The sequence below is a fragment of the Pollachius pollachius genome, assembly GCF_949987615.1.
Source record: "Pollachius pollachius genome assembly, chromosome: 2".
NCBI lineage: Eukaryota > Metazoa > Chordata > Actinopteri > Gadiformes > Gadidae > Pollachius > Pollachius pollachius.
In genome coordinates, this window is record NC_136935.1 from 45,847,143 (window position 1) to 45,869,161 (window position 22,019).

Genomic DNA, 22,019 nt, shown 5'->3' on the forward strand with positions numbered 1-22,019 from the left:
GGTTGATTAAAAAAAAGTAAAAAAGCAAATTTTTTATAAAAATAAATAAATGACATTTGTACTAAAATGAGTCTAAAATCTTTATTCAATTAGCAAGTTGAGAAAGGAGCATTCATTAATTTAATTGGACTACAAGGTTCAAGCTTAATTAGGAGGTATAAATAGCAAGCTCTTAATATATATTTTCATAAGCACATAGAATGCTTCAACTGGACAATACAGGTGGAATAAGGTGATGCTTTACTTGTATGCTACTGCACACAACCGTTGCCCTTTCTATCGCAGATTTAGCAAGGTTATGAAACTGAATTCAAGGTTTAAACAAAACAAAAAACGACAGAATCCTTCAATTTCATTCACTTCTTTATTTTTACTGAGATACTGAAATTATGAGGACCATGAACACTCAACCTGGTGGCTAACAGTTAGCTCTTTTAACAACATCAACCTTCCAGTCTTCACGTCTATAATGTATTTATATATATATTCCCCTCTCTATATGTACACACATAAGAGCAAACACACGCACAAACACATACACATGGGTCATGTTTAACGTAATGACTGGATTGTTCACTTCCGGACTGGACAGGAGTAAATGCATAGTCTGAAAATTCAGGACAGCACAAACCGACTACACACTAAAGTACACACAGTAAATTAGGAGTTTTCACTTCTGACTCAAGGAGTTTTGGTCCGTAAAAAGAACAGTGACAAAAAAATAAATCTGTATATACTTTGTATGTTTTTAACACCAAAAACACAGGGTTAGGGGTTAGATGGGGCTAAGCATGGGAAACTGGCCAAGACCATTAGGGGCTTCAGACCCTTGGTGCCACAGACCATGGGAACACAGACCCAAAAGCCACAGGCCTGAGGGGCCCCAGACCGGAGGGTGTGTTTACCGACTGCCCGGGTGAAACTGGGCCTTCTGAGAGAGCGGCCAGCTCTAAGACAGGTTTGGGCTACCAGATTCTCCTTCGGGTAGAAGACAAACTGGAAGCAAGGAATGCAGAACAGGGAATGAGGTCAAAGGAAATGGACAGACGGATCAGTGAAGCCCCGTGGTTGGGGAACACAGAGGAAGGGACGTTGAGTTGGTTGGTGAGGTTGATTGGTTGGTTAGTTTGTTAGCTAGGGTTACGATTGGTTGGTCAGTATTTTTGGGAAGGTTACGATTGGTTGATCAGTTCGTTAGGTAATTTAGGCTTGGTAAATGGGTTGGGTTGCAAGGTAGCGTTATGATTGGTGGGTTGGTCAGTTGGATGTTAGCTAGGTTATGATTTGTTGGTTGGTTAGGTGCATGTTAGGTAGGTGACGATTGGTGGGTTAGTCAGGAGGATGGTAAAGATTGGTGGGTCGTTCGTTGGGATGTTAGGTAGGTTACGATTGGTTACGGGGGTTGGCTGTAGGGGTTGGGGGGGGGGGGGGGGTTACTGTTGGAGGGAGAAGGTGGTGGCCCCTGGGAGCCCACCGGGCCCCTAGCGGACCAGCGGGGCCTGCTTGAGGGAGATGAGGACCGAGCGCATGCGGGACACGTCCTTGGCCTGCTTGCTGGACTTGGGGTTGAAGTCGCAGAGCCTAGCCACGCGCTCCCACTCCGTGCCAGGGTTGTTCTCGTCCAGGTCCGTGATCATGGCCTCCTCAGCAGCCCTGCTCCACACCACGAGAGATTGGGTCAGGTGGGGGGGGTCAACACACACACACACACACACACACACACACACACCAAGACGATACCCCCTGCGGCCCAACAGAACCGCTGTCCGTCGCCACCTCATGGGCCCTTTCTAGTACCGCCCATTGTTGAACGTTTACCACATTGAGTTTGTTCTGGCCTTTAAGAAAAACATTTATAGCATAAACCCTTGATAGTACTACTGTGTGTAGAACTTTCTACAGCAATGATTTAATATGTTCTAGAAGTCTAGATTGTCTTTGAAACGCCTAGGTAGTTTAGGATTTGGGCTTCTTCGCCTTTCGTGATCCTTCGAGACCACTTTTCTGTCGATGTGTTAGTTGATCAGTATGCACCTGAAGACCGGTTTAGCATTAGCGATGTGTGATGTAAACTCCAAATGGCCAGAGCATTGGCTCCACAACACAAGTTAATGCACCTTCCAGATAATGCAAACATAAATCTAGATAAGTGTGTATATCTGGAATAAATGGTGTTAAAACCAAAAAGAAAAGTTACTTAGCGCTATTTCTATTTCAAATTAGTCTTTCTTTAATAAACCAAAGCACAAATCGGCCCACCGTGGCTCAAGGACAGCAATCCTGTTTTACCCGCAGAGTTCATCTCTACACAGACGTACCTGCACGCTCACAGAACTACACGTTACATTTCTGCAGACTCACAGAACTACACGTTACATATCTGCAGACTCACAGAACTACACGTTACATATCTGCACACTCACAGAACTACACGTCACAGAACTGCACGTTACATATCTGCAGTCACAACTACACATTACATATCTACTCACTCACAGAACTACACGTTACATATCTACTCACTCACAGAACTACACGTTACATATCTACTCACTCACAGAACTACACGTTACATATCTATTCCCTCACAGAACTACACATAACATAACTGCACACTAACAGATAACACCTTCAACAACCAATATCCCAAGAGAGGGAAGGCTGCCACAGGCAGTGTAACGAAGATAATCAGAGCCGAGGTCTCTTGTCCAATCAAATGACATGGTTGAAACTAACTATGTATGTGTGTGTATGTATATATATAAAAAATAAACACGTGTTTAGGAATGTCATTCCCGTCGACGTGACGACAATGTCTGTCAACACTACAGAAACTCTCTGATCTTTAAATTTACTCTTAACATTCCTACACAGAAAGGACCTTTGGTAAACGTTGCTTTTGTGCAATTGAGAGAATAATTGTAAGTATCTCCATGCAGCTTAACATAATGGTTGATTTTTTGTTTAAAAGTTAGGTAAACCCAAACATAACTTTCAGTTAAAGTTCAAGTGCTAAAATGGGGGGTTGACTTTGACTATAACTGCAGTCATTAAGTTAGCAATGACCTACAGATTCAATCCCTGATAGATGGACGATGCATATCGCTGCACATCCCAAAAACAAAACTGGTTGAATGAAGGACGAGCCTCAGCACAATTGATATAAAACACCAAATTAAAACATTTAGAAACCTGTGAGAAGGTAAACATGAAATAGAGGAAGATTACACCAAAACCACTAGTTTGCATCCCGTCTGGTCGCCCATAGCAACAACCTGACCTCTGAATCAAGGCTTGGTCCACACACACACACACACACACACACACACACACACACACACACACACACACACACACACACACACACACACACACACACACAGTGTTTACGTGGACACGGAATATGCAGGCAGGCCGTGTGGTCTTGCAATCAGAACAATGGGCCTCCTTCACCTAGCAGCCATCTTGGTAAGATCTTGGTTCTAAATGCTGGCTGGGTGGGGTAACTGAACGCGGAACGCCGCATTTTGTTTCCCCCACGCAGCAAGCGGTGAGAACCAGGACGGCCGCTGAGTGAGTGCGGCTCACAGGATGGGCTCAGAGAATGAGCGGTTCCAGAGGTTTACTTAACTGGTCTAGGCGGTAGCAGGGATGGTTAATGTGTGTGCTTTGACGGAGCAGCAGACAAGAAAAAACAGGGAGAAACAGTTTCACAATCAGAACGGAACAGCAGAGAGAAAGAGGAGAGAGAGAGAGAGAGAGAGAGAGAGAGAGAGAGCGAGAGAGAGAGAGGGAGAGGGCATAAATGAATTAAACTGAAAGATGAGCTAAATGCAGATGTTTGAGCCAGCATGCAGAAGCCAAGCCGTCGCCTCTGTGTTTCTACCAGCGGTTTGGGAAGCAGGAAGCGTACAGCGGGGTGTGGGCTTGCCATTGGTTGGTCGCTCGGACAGAGCGTTGCTATTGGTTAGCGAACAATGGGACACCACTAGGTGAAATACCTGTCAAACATACTGCTGCTTGGGTTGTGCTAAACATTAGAAAAGCAATATGTGGGGACTGCAGGGAACAGAAGGGGCTTTCCCATACTTCTTTAATGTGGTTAGTATTAGTCATGCTTTTGTTATGGCCATGTCATTTAAACGGGGCGTGTCAAAGTTCAACGACACTAAACAAACATTTAGACAAATAAATGTATTGTGCAGGGAGCAAGAGGAGCTTGTCTCTCCTTCAGGGATTTGTCAGATCATCTTTCAAAACACATGATCCTACCTGACCATCCAATGGCAAGATAGCTAGCAGCTTACTAGCAACAAGCTGTAAGCAGCAGCTCACCAGCTAGCTAACAACAAGCTGCCAGATCACAGCAGCTCACCAATAGCTTACTAGCAACATGCTCCCTGACCAAATCAGCTCATCAGCTAGTTAGCTAGCAACAAGCGGCCTGATCACAGCAGCCCACCAGCTAGTTAGCTAGCAACAAGCGGCCTGATCACAGCCACTCACCAGCTAATTAGCTAGCAACAAGCGGCCTGATCACAGCCGCTCCCCAGCTAGTTAGCTAGCAACAAGCGGCCTGATCCCAGCCGCTCACCAGCTAGTTAGCTAGCGGGGGCTGCCTCACCACAGCTATTAGCAAGCAACAAGCTATCTGGGCAATCTACACAAGCTTACCAACTGCTGGCTAATTAACAACAAGCTGTCTGGTGGAGTACCATCAGCTAGCAACGATTCAATTAAAAGAACTTCAGGACAAACTATCAAAGTAATTCATAGAGGAAAATATGGATGATCTTCCAAAAATAAATGCTGGAACCGACTGAAAGGGAGGGGGGGCGGGGGGCATTACTGTGCAAGTGACTTGACGATTCCCAGGCGATAGTGTAAAAATATGATGACATCCAATTTAAATATGATGTATAGAGCATGATATTGTCTGGTCTGGAGCTGTGGCGCGTGAACTGAAAAGGGTGGACAGTCCAAGACGTCTGCCAAACCGCTGGAGCAATCAGGGATCAGGACAGAACTAACAAATACTACATCCGGATTCGCTGACCACTTAAGTAGGCGTGGCTTCAAAATAAACAAACGAAGAGGAATGTGGGGAGGGGCCCGTACAAGAAAAATGAATAAAGGATGTGACTTATTTGATAAATGATTGAATGAATTAAGCTTGAGGAACGATGTGTGCAAAATGAATGATTGATGAACTATGTTTCCTGAATGAATGATTGAATGAATTAATGATTGATGAACATGTGAAGGGCTGGAGCTGATGACTAAGGAGAGCAGGGAGGACGGTGGGACGAGGAGGTGGGATGAGGAGGAGGAGGAGGAGGAGGAGGAGGAGGAGGTTAGTTGAAACAACATACACATAACCAATGAGGTCAGAGAAGGGCTGCTTGTAGAAGTCCTCATCCAGCACCCTAAGGCAGGTCCCCGGGAGCAAGGCATTGGAGGAAAGAAAGAGAGAAGAGATGCAGAAAGCGGTAAAACCAGGGAGAGGGAGACAGCCAGGGAATACGTTATCACAGCACCCCCAAGGCTGGTTTTCTCAAAGATTGCCTAGAGGCCGGAAATCGGTGTCCAGTGGCGAAAGCACCACCGCTGGCCAAACAAGGGCTAATGCGGCTGTCGTTTCCACCTGGCTCACAACCGACGATGTTGCGTTGTTAGCCAAACGAGGTGAAAAAATCTCATCTTTCTTCAGTACTTCTATACTGGTGGACTTCCAACTTTGACTGTCCAAATGTTCAAGGCCATACCTTTTTCGTTTACGCTTCACTACATTTATATGCTTGCAGGTTTAGTAGGAGCGAAAGAGTTTGTTAGCAGGTTAATTAGCATTAAGCCGACACTTCTATTGTACTGTGCAACTGAGGTAAAGGTGAACTGTTACATCTCTGGCTGGCTCTAGGGGCCCTGACGGTACCTCTGGCTCTAGGGGCCCCTGACGGTACCTCTGGCTCTAGGGGCCCTGACGGTACCTCTGGCTCTAGGGGCCTCTGATAATACCTCTGGCTCTAGGGGCCCCTGACGGTACCTCTGGCTCTAGGGGCCCTGACGGTACCTCTGGCTCTAGGGGCCCTGACGGTACCTCTGGCTCTAGGGGCCCCTGACGGTACCTCTGGCTCTAGGGGCCCTGACAGTACCTCTGGCTCTGTGGGCCCCTGACAATACCTCTGGCTCTAGGGGCCCCTGACGGTACCTCTGGCTCTAGGGGCCCCTGACGGTACCTCTGGCCCTAGGGGCCCCTGACGGTACCTCTGGCTCTAGGGGTCCGGTGAGTTGGCTCTACCTGTTGTTGACCTTGGTCTTCTCCAGTGCTTCGTTCTGTCTGTTGTGCCACTCCTCCAGCTCCTGCTTAGCCTTATCCTTCCATGCAGACTCCTGCTCACGCGAGTTATCATCTGGAGAGAGAGGGGCGAGTCGTTGGTTAGGAGAGGGAGGGAGGGAGAAAGAAGGGAGAGAGTCATTGGTTAGGAGAGGGAGGGAGGGAGAAAGAGGGGCGAGAGTCGTTGGTTAGGAGAGGGAGGGAGGGAGAAAGAGGGGAGAGAGACATTGGTTAGGAGAGGGAGGGAGAAAGAGGGGAGAGAGACATGGTTAAGGAGAGGGAGGGAGAGGGGCGAGAGACATTGTTAAGGAGAGGGAGGCAGACAGAGGGGCGAGAGACATTGGTAAGGAGAGGCAGGGACAAGATGGGAGAGAGAGACCTGGGTGAGGTCATTACAGGGTGGATGCTACAGGCTGGAGACTACAGGTTGGAGCCTATAGGGTGTGCAGACTAAAGGGTGGAGACTACATTGTGATTGGTGGAGACTACATGATGGCGGGTGGAGACTACATTGTGATTGGTGGAGACTACAGGATGGCGGGTGGAGACTACATTGTGATTGGTGGAGACTACATGATGGCGGGTGGAGACTACATGGTGATTGGTGGAGACTACATGGTGATTGGTGGAGACTACGGGGCAGAGATGACAGGGTAGTGGCTGGGGAATACAGATGGGTGGACCACAGGGTCTCAGGTGGGGGGAGGCCTACCTAGGACCTCCAGCCGGTCGCTCTGCTCCTCTCTCCACTTGCGGAGGCTCTCTGGCTCGGCCTGCAGGCGGTCCGCACTGGAGATGGCGGCGTAAGAGTCAGACGGGCCGTTGCTCTCCTGGGGGCACGGGAGGGTAGGGGTTGACCCCGGGAACCAAAGGTCAGGATTAGGGAGGAGGGTTAAGGCCCCCAGTACATACTTAAAATGACATCAGCGAGGTCGCACAGGAACGTACCAACTGGCAGGTTGGTGACCAATAGCCAACAACTAGGCCCGGCCCCAAGCCTGGCCCCCTAAGTATACTGGGTCTTTATAAGGGTTAACCCAGGCTTATGGCTAGTGGTCACCCATGATCCAATATCAGATTTCATAGCAGAACTGACCGTCAGTGCAACAGAGACATGCAGGAGTTAAGACAGTTAAGACAGTGGCAGAGTCACGTTACTTAAGAGGGTTAAATAATTGAATGAGGGAATAGGAGTTTTACCGCGTGGAGTTCCCCGTTGACAGCACCATCTGGGAGGAAAGGAACAACCAGTGGTTAAATGACCATCAAGATATGAACTATGATGAAGTACAATACAACATGTGCACATGCACTACAATACAACATGTTTACATGCACTTCCCATGTTCACAAACACGTTTACAAGCACTTTGTGTGTTTCAAACGCAAAATATCTCACAACCTAAGAATGCAAAAAAAGGATCAAGACAATGTTTATTATTATATTATATTATATTATATATGATAATTAAAGAGTAAGTTTAATCCCTGATCAGCTCGAATTCAAACACAGTACGGTCAGTTCTATGCAGGGCTAACTACACCGTGAACATATTGCTCAATAATTTTCTTCCCTGAAATGAATAGGCCCTGCTGTGAGGATTTACTGCGGATATAGGGCCAAGGGTGAGACGCTATCAAGGTTCCTCTTTCTCTGGGAGAGGGGGTGACGACGTTGCGACGTGCTGACGTCACATTTAACCCGATCCATTATGTTGTCCAAGCAACTCAATGGATTCAATGAAAACAGGCCCAGCTAGCTACCTGTCACCACCCTTATCGTGGCATTAACAAGGTTTTCTTGAACGGTAAAATAACGGACACAGATGTTTACTATGCGCTCATTGTAAGCGATGAAGCAATAACCTTGAAGCGTGGTGTCCAAGACGCAGAAATAAGTCCTAAAATCGTTATTGTGTCACTCCTAACGTAATATGTGCTAAGCCCGCTAGCCATACAACAACGAGACCCGTTATCTTTCAAGGATTCAAACGGTTCAACGATTATAACGCTACCGATCAATCGGGCAACACATTAACGTCTTTCGATGATCGTTGTCAACTCGACCACCCACCGGTGACGTCTGAAAGGGACGAGGGCACCTCTCCGCCGTCCAGGATGCTGAAGCCCTCGTCGTTCTCGATGCCCGCTATGTCACTCTCCTGCTGGGCCAGGAAGGCGGCGGCGGGGTCCTCCTCAGACCCGGAGCCGCTGCCGTTACCGGCGGCCGGTGCGCTCAGCATGTCGAAGTCGTCCATTCTCGGTGGTTAAAAACGAGTTAAGAATGTCAAGGAGGGGAGAGAGAGCAGGTGTCTTAGTTCACCGATACGTTCAGCGGGGGGTTGAAGTGGGGGCGGGGAAACAATGCAAAAAGGCAGAAGCGGAAATTGACAAAGTAACCAATCAGGGTGGGCTACGGATGATTGACGTCGCAACAAGCAAATGGCATTCGATTAGCCTCGAACGTTGACCAATGGATCGGCTTCATAGCGTAACGTGCGGATCCCGTGACCTGGCGCAGGTCGTCTCAGCTGTAAAAATGCATTTTCGCAGCAGTCAGGGGAAACGACAGTTCAAAGCAGTACGTGTCTCACTTAAAGCTTCAGTTGATCCCATTCACAGTAACTAATGATACATTGATCATTGATAAGCAATAATATCAAATCAGGTAAACGGATTTGATTTAAGTCATTGGCTGGTCTGATCTTGTTTCCTTGGGACTTGTATCAGGCCAGAGTCTTGGCGTTACTACAAATATTAATTTATAATGATCATATCTAATATCAATTTATAATAATATCCATCTCAAGGTTAATTCATAATTTGTCAATTTTAATTACTATTATTCCCCATGTAATGCTGCATTTCTATTCGTCTATCCATCTCTTCCTCTTCTGCATATAAATGTATTCATCCATCTCTATTACTCTGCTGCATGTATATTTATCCATCTATCTCTCTATCAAACTATGCTGCATGTCTATTCATCCATCCATCTCTAATACTCTGCATGTGTATTCATCCATCCATCTAGTACTCTCTGATGCAGGTCCATTCATCCATCCATCTAGTACTCTCTGATGCAGGTCCATTCATCCATCCATCTAGTACTCTCTGATGCAGGTCTATCCATCTCAGTCGCTGTCAATCTTTATACCAAGTCTCAATACATACATACATACACACAAGGAAATAATATATTCCAACCCAATTATTTTATAATTGCTTTTGATAAAACTATAATGAATTAGGAAAATAAAAGGCATAATTCAGCATCAAAAGGACCCAGGAAGAAGCAGAAAGCTCCTCACATCAGTGTATGGATCCCTTTGTTTTGAATTGATTTGAAGGGTTAAACACAAAGACAACGTAGATAAAAGTCAAAATACTGTTCCTTTATTGGGAACTTTAGACGTAGTAAAACCACCCCCAACAGGAGAAAGAGATAACACTTGACATTTCATGCCAGGTCTAAAATAAGTCAGTATTTCGTCCAGAAGAAAGAGTGTGGAGACTTTAGAGAGAGTGGGCAGGAAGCAATGGTCCCCTTGTAACGATTGCAAGCATGTGTGCACAGTCAACAAAATTATAGGATTACGTGGATGTTGCCAGACAAACAAAAAAACTCAAAATCAATCATTAGTTCAGTCAGTTCAGTTCATAATCAGTCATTATGCCAATCATGTCACCGTGGGAGCACATTTCAATTGAATCATAGGTGCTGACAAATGAGAACAAGTTCTTCCACTTTCAACCTTCATGCAATCTATATGCGAAGCAAACAGTCGGTGCTCTTCCTTTTGTTTCCTCTCACGGTAACGTCAACCCCATCGTTTCCAGTCTAGCGAGGTTGTGATCCTGACGCCACTCCGTCTCTTCATTCCCATTCGATAAGAGATGATTCCCAGACACGGGAGACAACTTGGCTGTTCCCAAACGCATGTCATCATCAGGCCTTCCGCTAGAGCTTAGCTACAGTAGGGCGTACGGTAGAGTAGTAAAGTTCAGTAGCACTGTGCGGGGGCGGAGCCTGTGTGTGCAGGGCTTGTGGGCTGGCGTGGTAGACGGGGTGTGGAGGAATGCTTTGAGGTAGGGGTTCCACATGAAGACCCATCCAGATTCAGTCCTGTTGCTCCACAGGCACGACGCAGAGCGCCCGAAAGTGGTGAAAACAAATTAAATTTGGAGATGTATATATATATATTATTTACTCTAAAGTGTATTCCTATTTATAAAAGGAGACCGGAGGCTCCTTTATGCTAGTTCATGGCACATTATGTTTGTGGAAATTCAAATCACGTATGCACGAGCAAAGTAAGGCCATGGTAGCAGCGCCGCGAGAGCGACGGCTGCTGGAAGAGTAACAACGTGCAGCTCCATGGAACCCAGTCCCCTGGCGCCTTCTTGGTTCAAACTGCTCGCTGAGCGGGGCATTCAGTTCCCTTCCCCAGCTAGCATTTAGAACCAAGATGGCGGCCAGGCTAATCAATTTCCATTATGACAATTCAAACCATTTCTGGCTCTCAAACGGAATGATTCATATAAATATACATATAAATTAAATATGTATACATCAAGATATATATAAATAAAGCTATTTATATCTAGATATATTTAAATAGTGAACGTTTTCTCAAATGCTGTTAACCAAACAAACAATAACAATGCTTCAGACTGTTTGTGTGTCTGTGTACGTGTGCGTGTCTTTTTGTGTGCGTGTGTGTCCGTGTCTGGTTAGCAGCTCCGTCTGGTGGTGTAGTCCAACACCATACTGGCGGCACCCAGCAGAGCAGGTTCTTCCAGGTCGGAGGTCACGACCTTGATGCCCTGGGAGGAGGCCAGGGCCCTCTGAGAGATGATGTCCTGGACCGGGGACTGGTAGTACGACGCCAGCACCCCCGACAGGATGACCAGCGAAGGGTTGGTCATGTGGAGGATGTTCACCACGGCCACGCCCAGAGCTGTCGAGGCTGCAGAGAACACCAGAACCAGATTACACACCAGAACTCGTTCAAACACCAGAACCAGATTACACACCAGAAGTAGTTCAAACACCAGAACCAGATTACACACCAGAACTAGTTAAAACACCAGAACCAGATTACACACCAGAACTAGATCAAACTCCAGAACCAGATTAAACAACACAATGTTATTGACTAGTATGAGGTCATTTAGAAACCACTTTTATCCAGAGCGATTGAAAGTGTATATCATCAGTCAATTTCATTCACAGAAACACCCAAACCACATTAAGCAACACCACACCCACCCGGATAAACACAATAGCAATGTAGTCAGGTGTGTGCATTTGTTTGTCTGTGTGTGTGCATGAATGTGTGTGTGTGTGTGTGTGTGCATGTATGGAAGGTAAAAAGGGTAACAACTATCCTGAATGAGCAACCTGGAAGCCATGTGGAGGCCAAGCCTCTGCAGGTAATACATTACTCATTTATACATAATGAGTGCATATTAGAATACTATTGGAGTGAATGTGGATTTTGTATTTAAATATTTGGATGCCACCTAGTGGACACATATTTCAATGTATTGTCCATCATGTTGTATCCTAGTAGAACGAGACCGCAATCATGTAAACAAAACACTAAAGAACAAAACGTTAAACCATCGTCAAGAGGAGCTCATTTGATTGTCAAATTGCTGTTTTGAATGGCTTTATGTCGACCCCAAAACTGCTGTTTCAAAAAAACAGCATCTTAAACGTCAGAGTAACCAAAATGGTGCATTTTACTTCCATTTAAAAGGGTAAGGAGTCGTGACGAGACGTAAGCCTTGTCCCTTCTTGCCTTCCATATGTGTGTGAGTGCGTGCGCGTGTCTGACCTGTCTTCAGGACAGCCTGAGCTTTGGAGTTCCCCTGCTGGGCGGCGTTGATGAGGTGCACTGCACTGACTGCTTCCACCTTCTTCACCTCCATCCCCTCCACAATAAGAAGGTCCTCTGGAACAGACCCACATCCACACATAAACACACACATCCCTCTCTCCTGGTCTAGGCTGGTCTCTTGTTAAGCCATGGGGAAACCTGGAGGCAGTTGGAATACCAGGATAGGTAATGCTCTGTAAGCCACGGGAAACCTGGAGGCAGCGGGAATACCAGGACGTGTGATGATGACGGATAGGTACGCAACATTTTCTACAGTCCACGTGGTAGGCTGCTAGACTGATCCACCCAGCATACATCTGGGGGGGGGACACGCCCACCTGTGATGTCACCAAGGCACGGGGAAGGACCTATTTTCAAACGGCTTGTAGCGGCGAATCACACTCACGCCTGGTGGCAAAACAGGGGCCCTTTAATGGCTGAGCAGAGCAGTTTGTCCCCTACCGTCGTGCAGCCTCTTGGCCTCGCGCTGCAGGGCCATGCCCGAGGCGTAGGCCTCCACGCAGCCCCTGCTGCCGCACATGCACTCCGGGCCGTCCAGCGACACCATGATGTGGCCCAACTCCCCCGCGCAGAAGGTGCTGCCGTGCACCAGCTCATGGTGGTGCACGATGCCCCCTCCAATACCTACCCCCCACACACACAGACACACACACACACACACACGCAGACAGACACACACACACACACACACACGCAGACACACACACACACACACAGACACACACACACACACACACGCAGACAGACAGACAGACAGACAGACACACACACACACACACACACGCAGACACACACACACACACAGACACACACACACGCAGACACACACACACACGCACACACACACACGCAGACACAATTATGGAAGATGTATATGGAACGTGGTTCTGCTAATTATATATTTAATATCGTAAGTGTATTTGTAGCTCCCGTGATAAAAGTTACGTTCCTGAGACAATCCTGGACGTGGTCTGAACCTTCAGACCACGGTAAAGAAGAAACTTTCAGTTGCATATTCAACATCAACCAGTCGAGGAAGATGTCATGCACAAAATGTAGCTTTTTAGTCCAAGTCCAATACTAGTTCAGAACTAGTCAGATATGAGTCCTGTACTAGTCTAATACTGGTCTTTAACTAGTCCTATACTAGTTTTCCTCATCTTCCCAAATATAACAACACTTCTTGTTTGTCGTCTTGGTACTGAAGCGCTACAGTTGTCATGACGACGGCCAGGTGAGGTCGCGACGGCCTCTGCGTGGGCGACGGCCTCTGTGTGTGCACAGCCTCTGCGTGCGTGCGTGCGTGCGTGCGTATTTCCTGACCTGTGCCGGTTATGATGGTGGCGAAGTTCTCCACGCTCTGGCCGTGGCCGAACTTCTTCTCCGCCAGCGCCGCGCAGTTGCCATCGTTGTCCAGCCAGACGGGAAGGTGCAGCGCGTCCGAGAGCGGCGTGCGCAGGTCCACCGACGACCACTCCTGGATCAGCTTGGTGGAGTGGAGGATCACCCCTTCCTGGGGGTTGACCCGCCCCCCCGTGGACACCCCTGCAAGGGGAGAAGGAGGGGTAACCGTTAGCTACTGCTGTAGGAATGACAAGTACTTTGTCCTACTTTGGAAAAGCTAAAGTCCTGGATCGGATAAGGGGTTCCCCCCTCTGTGCGTACAGTGGGTCTTATGCCTCATGAGACTGGGCCTCATACAAGACCCGAGTAGAGGCCCGGTCTAGTTTTTCCGAGTAGCACAAAGTAATTGTAATAGGAGTGATCTACAACAGGCCTGCAGTGGCCACCGTAGCTGCTCCTACGACCGTTGGAAAGAGAGGGCCGGGTGGGGGTATTAATTTGGTTGCAATCTCACCGCTAAACGCCACTGAATCCTTCACACTGCATCTTCAATAGCATTCTGTTCCACAGTCGGATTTCACAGTTGGCTTAATATCATTTTATTAGACTAGCGTTGAGCATCATCAGAATAGAATTAATGAGAAGAAGCGTAATCTACTTTTGTTGCGGGCTGCTGCAGAATAGCCGGTCAGAATACAGACGCGGTTATGTTCCATTAAGGCTTCTGTGTTCATGAGGGCGGCCGTACAGCTCCTGACTGTTTGACTGCTGGGCTGATTCAATGACACATGGCCGTATGTCACAGATCTTCACCTGAAAGTGCCTATGAATTACAGATCTCCACTATAAGGGAACGCTAAGCCAAACCTTAGCGTTTGGCTTAGCGCCTGCGTTTGGCTTAGTGTGTGTGTGTGTGTGTTTGTGACTGAGTATATATATTTGTATGCGTCATGTGTGAGTATACATATGTGTCTGTGCGCACGTGCGTGCGTGTGCATGTGTAGATGTATATGCGCATGTGCGTACCGACTCCCAATATTCTGCAGTTGAGGCGAACGGCGTCCTGGATGGCGTCCTGACTCATGCTGAGGATGAGCTGGATCCTGGCCTCGTAGGTCTTGGGGTTGGGCTTACAGTACTTCCTCATGATCTTCCCCTGGAGGAGAGACGTGAGCGCGGTTGGGAGGGGGGGGCAGAGATGAGCATTCAACTGTACTCTTGAATTGAACTGAACTGTGTGTGGATGTGTGTCATTGTGTTTGAATCATTGTGTGGGTGTCCGTGTTTGCCCGTGTCTGTGAGTCTGCGTGTGTCCGTGCGCGTGTCCGTGCGTGTGTCCGTGAGTCTGTGTGTGTCCGTGCGTGTGGCCGTGCGCGTGGCCGTGAGTCCCGCCTACCCTCATGCTGACGATGGCCACGCGGAGGTTGGTGCCTCCCAGGTCCACGGCCAGGGCGCACTGGGTCTCCAGGATGTGGTCGATGTCCTGGGAGAAGGCCTCCTTCACGGGCGGGAAGCAGAAGCTCTTCTGCAGCGGCTCGTCCAGCTTGATGCTCCGCAGGAACTTCAGGATCCGCGGCACCGCGTTCCCGTCGCCGTAGATCTTAGAGCTGGAGGACGGCAACGCATACACTGTCACTCCCTAGCAACACCTACATGTCACTCCCTGGCAACACCTACACCGTCACGCCCTAGCAACACCTACACCGTCACTCCCTGGCAACACATACAACGTCACTCCCTAGCAACACATACAACGTCACTCCCTAGCAACACCTACACCGTCACACCCTAGCAACACATACACCATCACTACATGGCAACACATACACCATCACTACCTGGCAACACATACACCATCACTACCTAGCAACTAATACATAATCACCCCCTAGTATAGTATTTTGGCACCTCTAGCATGTTGCGTTTCATATGGCCCTTTATAACTGATTAAAGTGCAGTATCAAAAACAGATTTATTTATTTTGTACATATAGCAGCACATTGTCTTTAATTGCTGGCCTTTTATAACTACCAAACCAACTCCACACACCTGTAAATGAAGGCTTCAAAAAAATTAATAAATAAAATCGAAGTAATTTAAAACTTAAATCAAAACAGGGGCGAATCAAGATCGCGATTTTATAACGATTTATCGTGCAGGCTTACTCCCTAGCGACACATACACCATCAACCCCTAGTAAAACCTACACCATCACTACCTGGCAACACATACACCCTCACTACCTGGCAACATATACACCATCACCACCTAGCAACACATACACCATCACTCCCTACTAAACACATACACCATTACTACCTGGCAACACATACACACCATCACACCCTAGCAACACATAAACCATCACTATCTGGCAACACATACACCATTATTATTCCTACTCTGAATTGTAATTAAAATTTCCATAAGACATGTTGTTCTGAAGACACCAAGACACTGTGACCTCTCGGTTATTATATATAGCAACGGTTTCACTGTTTGTGCCTCGCTTATCGCCCTTGAGGGGAACTGAGACGGCCCAGCTGACGGAGACGCAGCAATACCACGAGCTACATCCTGTGATAGACGAAAGTAGTAGTGTCATCCCTATCTGCAGCTGTGCCCTCAAGGACTTCCCTGTTTGAACACTGGAGTGTGCCCACTGTGGGGCTCACTGCAGCGCTTCAACCTTTGTGTCGAGTGGCCTCTCTGAGCGGAGACAACTTTCCTTTAGGGCTGAACGATTTGGGGAAATAATCTAATTGCGATTATTATGACCAATATTGCGATTTAATGTGCCATTTTTATAATTTATTTTGTTCCTTATGTTGTGTATTATTCACTAAAAAAAAAAAAAAAGTCATTCTTTAGTATGACCAACACAACATTTGAAGCAGTCAACATAAAAACTGCTCTTTCCTTTAGGCCAGGCCGATGTGTTGAGACTAATTTATATTATTAACTTCTTTATTTAACTATTGAATTGTAAAATAAAAATAAATGAATCGTACTGATTTCCAGTCAGTAACGGTAACAAATAACTTTTTTTTTTTCTTAAAATGCAGCCTTTGCGATTTGCATACCGCGTTCTATTACATCGCAATTACGATTTGAATTTGATTAATCGTTCAGCCCTACTTTTCTTTTATACAAATTCTACCTTATTTCTGTTTTTACAATAGACACGTTATCAATACAGTTCAAAGACTTTCCACCACATAAGTGATGGGGTATGTGTCGCCAGGTTGTGATGGTGTATGTGTTGCTAGAAATGTCCTAGCAACCCATCTACTATCACTTCCTAGTAGGTGTGTAGGTCAGTGCCTAGGGTAGGACTGTAGGTCAGTGCCTAGGGTAGGACTGTAGGTCAGTGCCTAGGGTAGGACTGTAGGTCAGTGTCTAGGGTGGGGCTGTAGGTCAGTGCCTAGGGTAGGACTGTAGGTCGGTGCCTAGTGTATGACTGTAGGTCGGTGCCTAGGGTAGGGCTGTAGGTCGGTGCCTAGGGTAGGGCTGTAGGTCGGTGCCTAGGGTAGGACTGTAGGTCGGTGCCTAGGGTAGGGCTGTAGGTCGGTGCCTAGGGTAGGACTGTAGGTCGGTGCCTAGGGTAGGACTGTAGGTCGGTGCCTAGGGTAGGACTGTAGGTCGGAGCCTAGGGTAGGGCTGTAGGTCGGTGCCTAGGGTAGGGTGGTAGAGGTACTCTCTGAACGTGTACAGGCCGCTTGTCTCACCAGGGGTAGCGCTTTCCAAACTGCAGCTCCAAGGCGTGGTAGATCTTGTTGTGGGTGTCAGCGTCCCGGACGTGGAGAACGTTCTCTCCTGATGGGAGGAGACGGACATTACACAATCGCACCCCACCTCGAACTACTGGTCTGGCTACCTGTCTGTCCACACGTCTGTCCATCTGTCTCTCTGCCTGTGTCTAAATGTCTGTCTGTCTTTCTACCCGTCTCTCTCCCCGTCGGTCTCCACCTCTCTTTCTTCCTGTGTGTCTACCTGTCTCTCTGCCCGTCTGTCTCTCCACCTGTCTGTCTTCCCATGTCTGTACCCGTTTGTCTCACTGTCTGTCTTCCCTTGTGTGTCTACCTGTCTCTGTGCCTGTCTGTCTCTCCACCTGTCTGTCTTCCCGTGTCTGTACCCGTTGGTCTCACCGTCTGTCTTCCCTTGTGTGTCTGTCTACCTGTCTCTCGGCCCGTCTGTCTGGAGCCCAGGTTGATGACGGGGGTCCCGTAGGCCCCGGCCTCGCGGACCCCACAGCTGCTGTTCCCGATCATGCAGCCGGCGTGGGCCACCAGCTGGATGAACTGCTCGAACGGGATGTGCTTCATCGCCCGGAAGTTGGGGTGCTGCTCGATGCCCTTCATCCGCATCACGCGCACCATCCCCTTACTTCCTGTGGACACAGGAAGGAGCCGGCGTCACACTCTCAGTGCGGTGGTGTACACTAGTTTCAGGGGACTAAGGTGTATATGCATAGCCTTGTTATACCTTAAAACCATGACGACGTTTTCAATATTATGTACACAATTTACATGTTGATGGAAAATATTAACATCACTGATGCTAAATGGTAACAGGTTGAGTTCCTCCGAGGAACTCATCAACTGTTATCATTTAGCGTCAGTTCACGAAAGGTATTTATTTTGATGCTAAATCATAATAGTATAATATGAGTTCACTACAGTATTACTACTGATGCCAAGTGATAACAGCAGCATGTACTCCTAGTTCCCTACAGTATGAATACTGATGCTAAATCATAATAGTACAATATGAGTTCACTAAAGAATAACAGTGATAACAGTGGAGCCCCTAGCCGGGTCAGACCTGCGTCGATGTTGGGGAACAGGATGAGGGTCTTCTTGTTGAAGGAGAGGAGGGCGTCCAGCATGAGGCCGTAGATCTTGATGGAGCCCTGGATGTCCGTGGTGACTGGGTGCTGCAGGGCCACGATGTACTGGTTCTCCTGCACCGCGTCCCCTGAAACACACACACACACACACACACACACACACACACACCTATAAGTACATGTACGTGTGCACGGATGAGCGTCCCCCCCCTATGTGCCCAGCTCGGCCCTCACCCAGCCAGGTGTGGATGGTGTCCAGGTGGTTGTTCTTGGTGGGCGACAGCAGCTTGTCGTAGGAGGGGCACCCGGCCAGCAGGATGCGGCTGTGGTCCTCACACATGGCGATGAGGTGCTGCTCCGCGCTGCGCGTGCAGCAGGCATGGTAGTGGGACAGCTTACTGATGGCGTGGCGGATGGAGTCGTCGATCGTCCCGCTCACCTGGACGGGCGGGGGCATCAGGGGAGATCGGAGAGATGGTTGGATGGATGAACAGAAAAATTGCTTCCCAAACAATCTGCTTTTATTAACGGATGTGTTTCCCTCATCCACCCCCCTCTCCCCCCCTCTGTTCTCTCTCCCTCTATATTAACCCACCTCTAACCCCCCCCCTCCCTCCAACCCCCGTTCACCCACCTCTCCCCCCTCCAGGTGCAGTATCCTGATGTTCATGAGGGCGGCGGCAGTGGCCAGCGCCAGGGCGTCGAAGCGGTCGCCGTGGACGACCAGGATGTCGGGGCGCAGGCGCTGCAGCACGTCGGGCAGCTTGACCAGGGCCAGCCCCACGCTTTCCACCATGGCTGCCTCGTCCTCCCCACGCACGATGGTGTGCAGCTTGGAGCTCACGTCGAAGTCGTCCTGCTCGATCATCCGGAACGTGTTCCTGGGTGGGGCGGACACGCTCGGTGCTCAGTACTCAGTACTAACCCTTCAGCAGACCCACCCCCTCGCTCACACGCCGTTCACGCTCAGTACATCTCTATTATTGGGGGGCTGTGGTTCACGTGAACGGTAACCATCGCAGAGCGCAACACTTCAAAACAATGCCGGAGCATCCACGTCTCTGCACCATCAGGAGGGCACAGACGTGGAGGCTGGATGCTGGAGCACTCATCAGTACTCCTGATGGCGGAGACGATTACTTTTGTGTTAGGAAGAGAAATACCCTTTGTATCAGGGACGTGCTTTGTTACTAACACATAGGATTGGCCAGATGGGGATTTCATTTCTGCACCCTCAAACTCAAGTTTGAGTTCATAACAACAACTGAGTGGTAGTAGCACACAGTGACAGTACACCACTTGTGTCAAAGTGCTCTCTTAGATCCATAACCCTGTAAGAGTGTAAGAGTGAGTTTGTGTTGGAAGAAGACATCTAGAGCAGTGGTTCCTAACCTGGGGGTCGGGGACCTCCGGGGCAGATGGGGGCGGGGGATTGTGCATTTCAAAAAGGTCTCTTAAAAAAAACCATGAGAAACTAGTCACTAATCAGTTAGTGAACTACCAACGTCAGCCACGTTTACAGAGATGGTTGCTAAGATACCATGCAGCTTTGACAGGCAAACCTGTTTGGGAGGCAGGGTGCGCTATTCAATTTCTTTTCAGATTTTCAAAAGACTGTTCTGTGGCATTGTTCTAGAAGGACAAAGAACGGATTTTGAGACTTGTAGGTGATTCTACTATGAGATAGATCCCAGTCAGTCAGATGCCACACTGCCTTGCTCTGAGGGCACAGAGGGCAGGCCAGGTATTCTGGACGGTTCCCTCCTGGGTGGGGGTACACAGCAACCCTTAGGGCCCTTACCCGTAGTCATCGATTAGATGCGAGCCCAGGACCATCACCTCCAGCTCGAAGCTCTCCGGGTGGGCTTTGATCCCAAACATGATGGGGGCCAGCTTGGAGTAGTCGGCGCGGTTGCAGGTAGCGACACACACCCTCAGCTTCCTCTTAGACACCATCTGGCAACGCACACACACACTTACTTACTACTTCAAGCAACAAAAACAAAAGACACACAGACTTAGACACTGACAGACATTCAGATTGAGACAGAAGACCGACAGACAGAAAACAGGCAGACAGAGACAGACAGGCCAACAGAGACAGACAGACAGAAAGGCAGTACCTGATTCTGTTCCTCCATCATTCCTCGCTCCATTTTCTCACTTCTTCTCTGCAAGTTCAGGTAGTAGAGTTGCTAATGAGAGAGAAATGGACCAACAGTACAGTTTTTAATGAGAGAGCGAGACAGAGAAACACAATACAGTTCTTAATGAGAACGAGAGAAAGACAGACAGATAGACAGACAGAGGTCGAACAGCTCTTATGGTACATATTAAACTAAGCTCTTGAAACAACAACCAATTAAAAATAAAACATGAGTAGTTTCTGGGCCTTGGTTTTCTGTGATGTCACTAGACTGGCCAGCAAATCACAGAAATTATTCTCTGAAAAAACCAAGGGCGTGCTTTCTTTCTTCTCCAATTACTTTAGAGAGAGTCCCTGTCACACCATGTTCAGCCCGCAGTCCTAGGTCTTTCGGTGTCCCTTTTTGAATGACAATAGGACAAATACGGACTACTGCCACCTGCTGGTAGGGAGTGTTATTGCGGCTATAACTGCGGCTCCTTTGTTTTTGTTTTTTTATTGGGGGTGGTTGGGGATCACACCGGCTGTGCGTGCTCCAGCAGTGACGATGTTGGTCTAAAGGTACATCTTGTATCAGTGCGTCCGTTGGTTAGGTTTAGGCCTAGCCTTAGAGGAACCGGGATATGTGGCCTGTGGAACATTGTGGTTGCCATGGTGTCGTAGCCCGAAACTTGAAAATCATGCATGAATGGCAGACACACAATACCAGCTGCCTCACCCCACAGCAGGTATTTGAAGGCTGTGTTTAAGCATTCCCTCCATTCAGACTGCGGGGCATGATGAATTTAATACTGTGAAGTTCAGGTGACTGACAATATTCCTAATCATTTGTATTATTACAAAAAATACCAGTATAAGTAAGTATCGAATCTAAATGTTAAAACAATGCAGGAACTGAAGTTCTATGTTTAAAGGAACAATCCCTCACATCATGAATTATGAAGTCAAAATAAAAGCTCATGAATCTTAAGGCTATTATTTATTTTTAGGTTTTACAGTTTAACAGGAAAATTGCCAGCACACGTCACATTTACACACAGCAGATAACAGGGCCGTGGCTGTGCATCAACTGTGTGTATTAGAGTTGTCCGTTAAAACATAAAATCTGAACACAAAAGAGACAAAGGCACACCAACACCAACCCAACCACACCCACATGCAGGCAGGTGTGTGTTTATTCTATAACTATTCACATGAACAAACACTTATTGTTAAACTGGAGATACCTGTATGATGTGTAGGAGGGTCTGTTGTCATTGTATTCATGCCACTGTTACCAGGGTATAACCCTGTGTCTTATTACTGCATCCCTATGTGTATTGTAACGCTTTGTCTTGTGTTTTTAACCATGTATTATGTATGTAACACTATATCTCATATAGTTACAATTACACTTCAAGTCTGTAATCCTATTTCTCATGTATGTAACCTTATGTTTTA

At 47.7% G+C, this 22,019-nt stretch overlaps 2 protein-coding genes across 3 annotated transcripts in view; both read right to left on the reverse strand.

Moving 5' to 3' along the window:
- Positions 1-264: 264 nt before the first annotated feature.
- clta (clathrin, light chain A) lies at positions 265-8,682 on the reverse strand. Its single transcript, XM_079729448.1, has 5 exons — positions 8,409-8,682; positions 7,535-7,563; positions 7,047-7,164; positions 6,299-6,410; positions 265-1,653 (listed from the first exon to the last, which is right to left on the reverse strand). The coding sequence occupies exons 1-5, from the start codon at positions 8,590-8,592 to the stop codon at positions 1,482-1,484; spliced, it is 615 nt and encodes a 204-aa protein (XP_079585574.1). The 5' UTR covers positions 8,593-8,682; the 3' UTR covers positions 265-1,481.
- A 1,026-nt stretch (positions 8,683-9,708) lies between these two features.
- The window catches only part of gne (glucosamine (UDP-N-acetyl)-2-epimerase/N-acetylmannosamine kinase), an 18,691-nt gene continuing 6,380 nt past the window's right edge, over positions 9,709-22,019 (reverse strand). For both annotated transcript variants that reach the window (XM_079730112.1, XM_079730111.1), the window contains exons 2-14: positions 20,557-20,628; positions 20,235-20,389; positions 19,068-19,314; positions 18,668-18,872; positions 18,409-18,561; positions 17,762-17,974; positions 17,313-17,400; positions 14,981-15,191; positions 14,611-14,740; positions 13,564-13,785; positions 12,682-12,864; positions 12,178-12,294; positions 9,709-11,304 (exon numbers count right to left, since the gene is read on the reverse strand). In XM_079730112.1, the coding sequence (XP_079586238.1) occupies positions 11,069-11,304; positions 12,178-12,294; positions 12,682-12,864; positions 13,564-13,785; positions 14,611-14,740; positions 14,981-15,191; positions 17,313-17,400; positions 17,762-17,974; positions 18,409-18,561; positions 18,668-18,872; positions 19,068-19,314; positions 20,235-20,389; positions 20,557-20,589 (2,193 nt within the window). In that variant the 5' untranslated portion in view covers positions 20,590-20,628 and the 3' untranslated portion in view covers positions 9,709-11,068. The remainder of the gene's footprint in view (positions 11,305-12,177; positions 12,295-12,681; positions 12,865-13,563; positions 13,786-14,610; positions 14,741-14,980; positions 15,192-17,312; positions 17,401-17,761; positions 17,975-18,408; positions 18,562-18,667; positions 18,873-19,067; positions 19,315-20,234; positions 20,390-20,556; positions 20,629-22,019) is intronic.